Source organism: Sapajus apella, unplaced genomic scaffold (assembly GCF_009761245.1).
Source record: "Sapajus apella isolate SASKATOON/1434 unplaced genomic scaffold, GSC_monkey_1.0 scaffold13, whole genome shotgun sequence".
Lineage (NCBI taxonomy): Eukaryota > Metazoa > Chordata > Mammalia > Primates > Cebidae > Sapajus > Sapajus apella.
Genome location: NW_022436953.1, coordinates 26077197 through 26089178, shown reverse-complemented (window position 1 = coordinate 26089178; position 11982 = coordinate 26077197). Strand labels below are relative to the sequence as shown.

Here is an 11982-nt window from a genome sequence, read left to right as displayed (position 1 = left end):
TACTGGTGCTAAGTTTCCAACTGCATTAGTCCGTCTTCAGGCTGCTGATAAAGACATACCTGAGACTGGGTAATTTATAAAGAAAAAGAGGTTTAATGGAGTCACAGTTCCACATGGCTGAGGAGGCCTCACAATCATGGCAGAAAAGCAAGGGAGGGCAAAGAGAATGAGAGCCAAGCGAAAGGAACTTCCCCTTATAAAGCCATCAGATATCCAAGACTTACTCACTACCACTGCCCCCACCATTAATTTTTCTCCCACTGGATCTCTCCCACAAGTGAGAATTATGGGAGCTACAACTGAAGATGACATTTGGGTGGGGACACCACCAAACCATATCACCAGCTATATTTTAGGATTTATTTCAAAGGGGAAAAATAAAGCAAATAACTCATTTGTAATTCATAACAAGAACAATGTATTATATTAAGATTGAAGTCAGCTCTGAACCATAACCACCTTGGCATTGGAAAAAAGCTTAAGATTGAATGTACTAATTTTCCTTTTTCTGCTGCTCTTAGTTTGTGTGATAAAACCTGTCACCAACCTATCAATTCCATACAACAAACCTGTACTCAACATAATGCCTAAGCTCAGCAACCATGCAGATAGTAAGGAACACAAATATATAAACTGGCCAAGTCTGACCCAAAAGGAGAATTATACTACCTAAAAAAGTGGTAAGTGTAACAAAGAGGAATTCGTTTAATTCTATAGCAGATGAAGTAAGCTTGGTTTTGCATGCTAAACAGGATTTTTCCTACTATTGAAAACTATGGCATTCTAGGTAGAGGAAACTGGAAGGTAGGCAGAGTTTAAAGTTTCAATGGACTTCGCATGCCATGCGAAGGAGAGAAGGTGTTGATTCAGTCGGGAACCATCAATCACCAGAAGAGGGCAGTTCAAAGAATGAAATGGAAGGAATGAAAATGAAAGCTAATGACCAGTAAAGAAACTCCTGGAGCTGTTCAGATAAAGCCAGTGCTTAGAAACAGAAGAAGCATAAATAGGAAAGCTTTTTCTTTTTCTTTCTTTCTTTTTTTTTTTTTTTAAGATGGAGTCTCTATCGGTCGCCAGGCTGGAGTGCTGTGATACAATCTCAGCTCACTGCAACCTCCCTGGTTCAAGCGATTCTCATGCCTCAGCCTCCCGAGTAGCTGGGACTCCAGGCATGTGCCATCACACCCAGCTAATTTTTGTATTTTTCGTAGAGATGGAGTTTCAGCATGTTGGCCAGGATGTTCGAGATCTCCTGACCTCGTGATCTGACTGCCTCAGCCTCCCAAAGTGCTGGTATTACAGGCGTGAGCCACAGTGCCTAGACAGAAAGTTTTTCTTTAAGAAAATTTAGGCTTGGTGGTTTTGTGGCTGGATGGAAATAAAGGAAAGCATAGACCATAGGAGTCTTTCGTTTTCTGATTCCTGGCCATTCAGCTTTATTTAAGGAAGTCAAAATCCAGTTTATAATATTGATCTTGCTCATGAAATTGCAGATTAGTTTCTGAAGAGCCTATTTTCCTTCGGATTGTCCACATGTGTTAATGTGGATCAAAGTTAACTTACGATCATAGGAAGCAGGACATACAGGACAAAAATAACAACAAAGACAACTCAGAATGAGTCTGAAATATTAAAAAATCTTTACAAACGAGGACTTTACAATTCCTTTACGATGGACCTTTGGTGACATTTCTGTCGATCTTGGTGAATTCACCTACCATACATACATTCTGGCGACTACTTACAGAAAAATACATTTGGTCATCATTTTTCTTGCTTTGACACAGGTAAACAGAATGCAAAGGTTACTATTTTTAGCTAGAGGGCACATGTCCTAGTACATAAACTCAAATGAAAACATAAGCAAAAAGAAGACTAAAGTAATGTGCACTGAGCCATGATCCCAGAATAGACAGCTCTGAAACAAAATTAGGTTATATGTTAGCAAAAACGTTATTTCCTAGAGAGGATAAACACAACTTTGGAACTCAAGATTACTGACAAGTGGAATTTCAGAGCTTCCTTTTTTCAAAAGACAGAAAAATAATCTGCACAAGCCTCTACAGGAAGAGGATGAGGGGGCACACTATCTACAGTCCCAATCCGTGGGGCATCCAAAAAGTTCCATCTGCTCCCACCATTCTGCATCCACAGCCTTAAGCTCCTTCAAGAAATCATTTCAGATTTCTATCATGGAGAGCGTCCAGCCCTGGCTGCCCGGGTTCCTGTGGCCTGAGGGGCAGGTCGCACATGGGGTGAGGGGGTGTAAGGTGAGATGGCGCCCGGCGAAGCCTAGCATGGCTCAATGCCCACCACTGACGCCCTTCAACCCCAAAGCCCCATCATCCGCCTCAACTCCTCTCTAACGCGAGAATGTGAGTGAGGGAGGCAAGGAGAGTTTGGAGTAAAAATAACCCGAATCAGCAGCGCGTCCGCCGCGCTCGCTGCCACAAATGCTGCAGACCCGACAGAGTGGAAGCAGAAAAGGCCCCTGGCGTCCACTCGGGAGAGAACAAGGTCAGGAGTCGGTTCCGCATGCTGCATAGAGAGACGAGACCACACCTACTTGACTACAGACTCTCCACACCAGCTCAGCAACGGTCGTCCACATCGCCTGCTGTTTCTCCACAGCCAACGTCGAAAACACCCTCGTGCCGGCGCGCAGTGCACCGCGCCTGCGCATAGTCTCCAGCGGGAGAGCGAGGGGCTTCCAGTGCGCATGCTCTGCTCTCGACGCTTCCTTTCGTACTTTGAACTCCCCGCCTGAGTCCAGTTGGCACACGCGCATGCGTGTCTCTGGTGCCTGCCCTCCCTACCAAAGCCAGAAGCTGCGGGTATTTGTAGCGGAGTGAGCCGGAAGTCGCCTTGCCTGCCCACCTCCAAGCTGTACCGTCGGAAATTCAAGCACTGGAAGAGAGGTTCCGGGGCTGGGCTGGCCTGACTGGAGGCGGCGGAATGGAGACGCGGACCCAGGACTGGGGCCTCACCCGCCGCCTCACGCTGGCCTCTTCTTGGGGTGCCTCAGGCGGGGCCCTGACCCACAGCCTCCTTCTCACCCCAGCCGGTCTTGGCCCCCGTGACTTCGACTGGGAGGAGCTGCTGGCGCCGCCTGCTCCAGGGTGCGCCGGGCCGACAGGGACGGGGTCGCTGCGCGCGGCGATTGCCGCGCTCCCCGGGGGGCCGTGGGGGAGGCGAGAGGTTCTGAGCCCGGGATCCGGGAGAGCAGTTAGTGCCGGTCTTTAGTGGGGGAGAGGGCTGCGAGGTGGACCGGGGTGGGCGGAGGCGGGGTGGGTCTGGCCGGGAAGGGGCCGAGGCCCTGGAGCGTGAGCGGAGAAGGGTGACCCGGACTCGGAATACCATAAACGACCCGTCAAGCGTGGCAGCTCGTCAGGGCCGCTGTCAAAGTCAGTCCGCCCATCAACCCCCAGACAAGCCAGCCTCCTATCCACCAAAACAGGCTGTGTAAGAAGTCCAGCTACTGTCGACTGAATTTTGAAAAAGATACACTCGTGTCATTTTTTGTGTCCTCCTTCTGCTATGCACACAGTAGGTGTCCAGTAATTTATGTAATTATCCGAGAGTCAATTGCAGGGGATGGAATAGAATGTTGATGATTGAGAAAAAAATAGAGGGTAAAGCCCTGGTGTGTGACGCCTCCATTTCCGTACGAATTATGTGTTGACCGCTTGTTGGATGCGTGGGAAGGTGCTTGAGCCTCAACAGCAAGTGGAAGTGAGTTCAAAGAAAGATACCCCATGGCCTAGCAAGTGGGTTATGAGCAGCGTTCGGAGAACTATACTGTGTGATGTTTTCGCTAATTTTCTTCTCAGCCAGGATCTGGTGATTTTGAAGAGAAGCTTGACCAACCAAGATGAAAATCCCTGCTTCCTTTACCTAAAGTGTGGCCCTGATGAAGGTGAAGAAATTGCTTCTATTGGCATTTTAAGTTCAGCAAGAAATATGGAAGTGTACTTTGGGAAGGATTACTGTGGAACCAGTAGGGGCAAGAATGTTTGTACTGTTCTGGATGACAGGTGTGTGACTTGTACATGTGAAAGTGTTCTTCTGAATTTGTGTTTTGATTTTCCTCATCTTTTGCAGTAATGGTTGCTTCTCTGACATTGATGCCATGTGTTATGGGAGAGAAAATAAAAATGTACCAGTAGGCATAGAAGTTTAGACCTTTAGGGATCTTAAAGACAGTGTAGAGCAGCCTAGTTATTTTTATAACTAACCGTGAAGGTGATTTGGTAGGAGGTCATAGCTAGTTACTGGAAGAGTTTTATTAGAATGAAATTTTGAGAAGAGTTATTTGTCTCAAACGCACAGTGGCCTGTCTTCCAAAAGTTAATTTGGTAGTCAGTCTGGAACTTTGAACACATTTTCTTCTTGGAAGTCCATTACAAATGGTGGAGGGATCTAAGACCGTGCTACATAAACCTATTTATTAACCTGTAATGCAACTTGTGATTTTTTTTCTTACAAATATTTTCCCCCAACCTGTCTTTAATGTAACACAAAATATGAATTGTTTTATATCCTGCATGTTGGAAACAATTGCTGTGTTTATTGAACTTTAAAATACAGTTTGGCTACATGGTTGTACATACGTTATGTGATGTAATTTTCTCATTGAGCTAGTAAGTGGTAGATGTAGTGATAGGTCATGTGTTTCAGTAATGGAGCCCAACTCTTCATGCCTCAACAGGAAAACTGAATCTTAGGATTTAAATATTGTTCTGGAAACATTTAATTTTTTTATTTTTTTAAGATGAAGTCTCGCTCTGTCACCCAGGCTGGAATGCAGTGGCAGGATCTCTGCTCACTGCAACCTCCCCATCTCGGGTTCAAGCAATTCTTCTGCCTTAGCCTCCCGAGCAGGTGGGATTACAGGTGTGCCACTGTGCCCGGCTAATTTTTGTGTTTTTTGTAGAGACATGGTTTCACCATGTTGGTCAGGCTGATCTTGAACTCCTGACCTCGTGATCTGCCCACCTTGGCCTCCCTAACTGATGGGATTACAGGCGTGAGCAACCCACTTGGCCAGAAACATTTATTTTTAAGTCTAACTATTACAAGTGATAATATATGTAAGTAAAAAAATTAATTCTTTTTTATTTTTAGCGAACATGAAAAGATTATCTTGTACAAAAAATATCTAAAATTGGAGCCCTCCAGACATGCTTGTAAAATAAAGGTAAGTTCTTAGTTGTCAACTAATTTGACAACTAAGTTGTTTTTGTCCTCTGTGTTTGCTTATTTTCTTTTGGATTGGTAATACAATTAATCCAACTTGCTTGCTTGATTTTTTTTTTTTTTTCTTCAAGACTGTATCTTGCTCTGTTGCCCAAGCTGGAGTGCAATGGGACAGTCATGGCTTACTGCAACCTCATCTCTCAGCTCAAGCTAACTTCCCACCTCCACCTCCTGAGTAGCTGGGACTACAGGCATGAACCACCATGCCCAGTGAATTTTTACAATTTTTAGTAGTGATGAGCTCAGAAATAGTAAACATGTAAAAAGAAATTACTTTTGTAAAAAATTATCAGCCCTTTTTAACATTGAATTTTAAAAAAGTTTTTTAAAATTTTTCACCTGGTGACCAGGGAGAAGACTTTTTCTCTTAAAATTTAACCATAAGCCATGTGCAGTGGTACATGTTTATAATCCCAGTTACTCAGGAGGCTGAGGTGGGAGGATTGCTCAAGCTCAGGAGTTCAAGCCCAACCTGGGCAACAGAGTGAAACCCCAGCTCACTAAAAAAAATAACAAATAATAAAAATAAAATTTGACCATTTATTAACCTTGGATAATGTATTGTTAATATACTAGTGTTGTGTATTTCAAAGCGTTGGGAAATTGAGCAAAAAAATATTTTTTTAAATTCTGTATAAACTGTGGTGGCAAAAACCCATAAGCAGTTTTGGCCCCATTTATAAAAGAATGAAATTAGAGAATTATTGTCTTCAGCATGAAAAATATTAAGATAACTGTTACTGATGTCTTCAGAGTCTAGGGATAAGGTAATGAGTTGAAAGTCTTAAGCCCTGAATGTTAATTCAGTTCCGTTGCTGACTAGTGGATTAGTCTTGGGCAGATCTTGCACCTATTTCATGGTTAAAATTAGGGAGCTGAAGAAAATTCTTGGATTCCTTTTATCTCTAAAATTCTGTACTTATTATCATTACTTACAGAAGATTGAAACTTATTTTTACAATAAGGAAAAATAAGTTATTTTCACAAGCAGTTAGCAAACTCACAGAACTAATTATCCCAAGATGTTGTTTTGGGTAGTATATAATAGATTCGAAAGTCATTCGAGTAAAGTGATTTATTCGTTCAACAAAGATTTGAGTGCTTCTTAATGTCAGATACTATACCAGGCATTTAGGAATTAGTAATAAGAAAATAAATTGATGTCTTCCCTTATGTTGCTTGTATTCTTTCTAGTAGGGGCAAGACAGACAATAAGGAAACTCACTGAGTAAAACAAATACTATATTCAATGGTGAAAAAGGTTATGGGGTTAAAAAGAGAAAAGGGGATAATAGGTTGAGAGGTGGGAGGTTAATAGGATATTTCCTTAAAATGTTGAGGACAGTTACATCTTTTCAACACTCAAGAGCTCTTGGATCATGAGTCTGTATTAACTTCTGTCCTTCTGTGACATGTGGATCTTTGTGTGTCTCTTAAGGTGAATTTTTTTGACTGTTCTATGGAAGTACATGGAAGCACAAAGTGTTATTTCAGGGAGTCTAGGGCTGATATGAAAGCTTATTCTGAGGCAATAGTATATGAAAGTTCAAATAAAAAAATGGTTACTGATACAGGTTTTTGAACACTTACTTAGTGGTAGCTACTGGAAATTTTAATATATAATCCTCACGACTATGTGAAATCATTGTTACTATCTTCTCTCATTTTAATCCTGACTCAGATTTAGCATTTGCCCAGGGTCACACAGGTTGTAAGTTCCAGAGTCACAATTTAAACTCAGGTTTGTCTGATTCTAAAGCCCATTCCCTTTCCATTTTGCAACTCTGTTGTCTGTATCACGCATGAAATGTCTCTTGTTTCAGAAATATGGACAGGATAAAATGTTTGATAAACTACTGGGATAGAAGCCAGAAGAGCTAGGTTTCAAGCTGGACCTTTACTAATTGAGTGTCCTTTTATCACCTTTGAACTCTATTTCTACGTATAGTCCAGCAAGCTGTATTACTTCATTTTGAAATTCTCTTATAGTTCTGAATTTGGAAGGATTGAATTTTATTATTATTTCAGTAAACATTTTAGCTTCCATTACCCACCATCAACCATGGTCCAAAAATATTAAATGGAAAATTTCAGAAATAAACAATTCATAAGTTTTAAATTGTGCTTTGTTCCGAATAATGTGATGAAATCTATTGCCATCCTGCTGCCTGGAACATGAATCATCCTTTTGTCTAGTGTGTCCCTGCTGTATATGTTACAGCTCATTAACCACCTATTAGCTGAATGTATCATCAGAAGGTCAAGGGTAGCCCAGTGCTATGTTACAATGCCTATGCCATTTGCCTCACTTCATCTCATTATGTAGGCATTGTATCATGTCACATCATTACAAGAAGGGTGAGTATCGCACAGTAAGATTTAGAGAGAGGCGACCACATTCACATAAGTTTTATTATGTTGTCATAATTATTCTATTATTAAACTCTTACTATATACCTAATTTATAAATTAAACTTTATAATAGGTATGTATGTATGTATGGGAAAAAAATATAGGGGTTGTTACTATATACAGTTTCAGGGAGCCACTGGAGGTCTTAGAACACATTCTCGACAGATAAAGAGAGACTACTATTTTTATTTTTAGTTCTTAAATAGGTTAACATTTGTTTAACTACTCCATTTGTTATTTTACATGAAGTCTTAATTTTTGAAAGGACGTTTTTATTTAAATAGTTCTTCTGAACCTCGATAAATAGTGTTCTAGAGAAGACTTTAAAGTATACTTGAAATTAATTTTTAGATTCTTGAATACTTCACTCTTGTTTAGGTGATACCAAGAAGTGACCTTAAAAGATGATTGTTCTTAATATCATTATTTTCTGGACTTTTGTTTTGTAATAGTTGCTCTCCTTTGGCGAAAGGCAGTGTGTGTTCATCAGTAAAGTTGTGGTACACATGAGATCAGTTTTGGCAAGTTCTTCAACAAGTTCTCCTGCTCTAGGATCAAGGATAGACCTTCACAAGGTCCAAACCATGATGGAGTCCATGGGGTCAAAGTTATCTCCTGGAGCTCAGCAGTTGATGGATATGGTTAGGTTTCAGCAGCGAGTAAGTAGAAATGGATTTCTTTCCAGATACCATTAAAGATTGCAAAATGATTGCTTTTAGTAAAGAAATGTAGTGACTTAAAATTTTTCTTTTATACTGATTTAACTGTTATCTTTTAGTTTTATAGAAATTAACATCTTTATAGATTTGCCCTTCTACAAAGTGTTTTGACTACAAATTTTCACACTTTTTATGAATTCATTCAGCAAGTTGTTTTTTTGTTTGTTTTTTTGCAGTGACCAAGGCACTGGTTTGAGCAATTTTGAGTGTGCAAAGATGATCAGTTAGTCTGTAGTCTGTCTTTAAGAATTTTTACATTCTGGAGCATGTAAGTGGGGAATGATGAAAATACTAAGAAGGAAAGGCTCATTAAAGAAAGTGGTATTTTATCTAGGCCTTTAAAATGAAGGGTGGGATTAGGCAAGTAAATTTGGAAGAAAGCCATTTCAGACAAAAAATAAGGTGACTAAAATCTTCAATGCTAGAAGAATTTGATACAGCTGGGAAATGAATAGTAGTAGTTCATTTCTCTGAAGCAAAAAAGTAAGGGGAAGTTTAAAGTAGATTTCAGCTAGATCATAAAGAGCTTTGAATGCTACTTTAAATTTGTAGATGTTTTTGACTTATTTTTCAAGAAATTTTAAGCCACTGTCATGTGTAAGGTGAATCTGAAGAAAGCGAAACTACAAAGAGAAGACCAGCTGCACGTTATTCCCCTCATCCAGATGAGAGTGAATGAGGGTCCAAGATTAGACATAGTAACATAATGCTGGATTGTGAGATGCTAAAACAATGGAGCCATTGGGACTTGACAACTAACTTATTCCTGGTATCATGATAGAAAAATCAAGTTAAACATGAAATTGAGGCTTTAAGGATGGCAATACTAATAATATAAATGCAGCCCAAAGGAGGAAGATGCTTGGAGGAAAAGGAATTTAATTTTGGCAATATTGAGTTTTAACTGTGAATAAGACATTCCCTTGTAGGATATTGCGAACATCTGGAAACAGAGGATTAGGAGAAATGGAATGAACCTTCAGTGGCTGGAAGGGGAGTTTAGGGATATATCCACGGTAGCTAACAGGGAGTGTGGTGAAGCGGGAGTCTAAAGCAAGGAAGAAAGACCCTTGGAGAGTAGCTGCATTTGTAAAGATATAGGAAGAGGAAAAAGGAACCAGAAATGTAGAAGGAAGCAGTGTGATAGGGTAGCAAGAGAAAGGATTCGCTGTCAAGCGAAGTGACTTTAAGCTCTTGTCCTGCCTTTTCTTAGTTCTGCATCCTATGGCAAGTTGATTCATATTTTTTCAGTATGAATTCCTCATGTACAAAATTTAAATGATAGCACTGTAATGATCACAGAATTCCTGTGAAAATTTAAAATAAATAATGCAAGTAAAGAACTCCTTGTGGATGTAGTATGGTTCACAAATATTAATGTAGTACCAGTATTATACTATGCTGAGTTAAGAGAACCAAGAGAGCTGAAGATTATGGAAACTACAGAAAGAAGAATTTCAAAAAAGATGGAAATGTGTACTTTTCTTCCTCACACCCCATGATTTCACCTGGATACCTCAGGAGGTTCGTGACTGGTCCTCCTGCTCTGCTATAATCCATTCTCCGCAATGTACTGAGAATGACCTCAGAGGATAGTGGGATCTTATCCTCCTCCTATGTAAAGCCCCTTGACTACTTGCCTCCCTTTGTACTTAGAATTAATCCTTGATCTCTAAAATGTAGGCCCTGCTTGCCTTCTCAACTTCATCTCCCGCCATGTTTCCTTGGGTGGCTTCCTCCAGACATTCTGATGTGTGTATTCCATAAATATCTAACTATGTTCCCACCTCAAGGACTTTGCACTCATAACTGTTCTCTGTGGCCAGAACGCCCTCCCTGAGATACTTCTGTATCTGCATTTTTCTTATTCAAATCTCATTTTAATGTTACATCTTTAATGACACCTTTCTTAGCCAACCATTTTAAAGTAGCATGTACCTCCAGATCCATATCATATTTTCATCAGCGCCTTTTTGACCAGTTTGTTGTTGTTTTTATATTGGTTTCAGGGTTATCTCACTGCAATACAAGCTCAGGCAAACAGAGATTTATCTGTCTTGTTTATGGCTCCAAGTATACACATATATACACAGTCATGCGTCAGTTCACAGTGGGGATATCTTCTGAGAACATAGGTGATTAGGGAATTTCATGGTTGTGAAACCATAGTGTGTACTTGGAGAAACCTAGATCGTGTAGCCTACTATATACCTAGGTTACAAACCTGTACATGTTACTTTACAGAATACTCTAGGCGGTTATACCATAATGGTAAGGATATGTTTATCTAAACATAGGAAAGGTACAGTAAAAATATACAAGATGAAAAATGGCATGCCTGTATACAGCACTTAATGTGAACTGAGCTTGCAGAACTAGAAGTTACTTTAGGTGAGTCAGTAACTGAATATGAAGGCCTAGAACATTATTGTACACTACTGTAGACTTTATAAACACTCTATTTTTAGGCTATGCTAAAGTTTTTAAGACGTTTTCATTTTTCTATAATAAATTAACCTTAGCTTATTGTAACTTTTTTTTTTTTTGAGACGGAGTCTTGCTCTGTTGCCCAGGCTGGAGTGCAATGGTGCAGTCTCAGCTCACTGCAACCTCTGCCTCCTGGGTTCAAACAATTCTCTTACCTCAGCCTCCCAAGTAGCTGGGATTACAGGTGTGCGCTACAACACCCGGCTAATTTTTGTGTTTTTAGTAGAAATGGTATTTTGCCATGTTGGCCAAGCTGGTCTCAAACTCCAGGTTCTCAGGTGATCCTCCCGCCTTGGTCTCCCAAAGTGCTGGGATGACAGGTGTGAGCCACCGTGCCTGGCCTATTTTAACTTTTTAACTTTATAAACTTAAATTTTAAAAAACTTTTTTACTCTTTTGTAGTAATACTTAGCTTAAAACACAAACTCATTGTATAGCTGTACAAATATATTTTGTTTCTTTGTATCCTTGTTCTATAAGCTTTTTTGGTATTTAATTTTTTTAAATTTTTAAACTTTTTTCTAAAAATAAAGACACAAACACACACATTAGCCTAGGCCTACATAGGGTCAGGATCATAAGTATCACCATCTTCCATCTCCATATCTTGTCCCACTGGAAGGTCTTCAGGGACAGTAATACGCATAGAGCTGTCATCTCATATAATAACAATGCCTTCTTCTGTAAGGCCTTCTGAAGGACCTGCTTGAGGTGGTTTTATAGTTAACTTTTAAAATCTATAAGCAGAAGGAATATACGTTAAGACTAAAGATATGGTATAGTAAATACATAAGCAACATAGTCATTATTACTAAGTGGTATACAATGTACATAATTGTATATGCAATGCTTTTACATGACTGGCAGTGCAATAGGTTGGTATTCAACAACATTGCCACAAACATCTGAGTAATGTGTTACTATGATGCCACTTGGCGATTGGAATTTTTTAGCTCCATATGATTATAATGGGTTGTGTGTGGGGTCCATTGTGGACCAAAACGTTGTCAAGTGACACATACCTCATTGTGGACCAAAACATTGTCAAGTGACATATACACCCCTCTCTCTCTCTCTCTCTCTCTCTCTCTCTCTCTCTCTCTATATA

General features: G+C 40.1%; 1 protein-coding gene across 2 annotated transcripts in view; it reads left to right on the top strand.

Moving 5' to 3' along the window:
* The first annotated feature begins 2801 nt into the window (after positions 1-2801).
* Positions 2802-11982, top strand: part of CUNH10orf88 (chromosome unknown C10orf88 homolog) — a 21522-nt gene continuing 12341 nt past the window's right edge. Inside the window, exons 1-4 of one of the 2 annotated variants that reach the window (XM_032281919.1) lie at positions 2802-3119; positions 3831-4034; positions 5125-5197; positions 8121-8327. In XM_032281919.1, coding sequence (XP_032137810.1) covers positions 2956-3119; positions 3831-4034; positions 5125-5197; positions 8121-8327 — 648 coding nt within the window. In that variant the 5' untranslated portion in view covers positions 2802-2955. Of the gene's footprint in view, positions 3120-3278; positions 4035-5124; positions 5198-8120; positions 8328-11982 lie in introns of those variants that run through there. The other variant, XM_032281920.1, reaches the window with a different exon arrangement.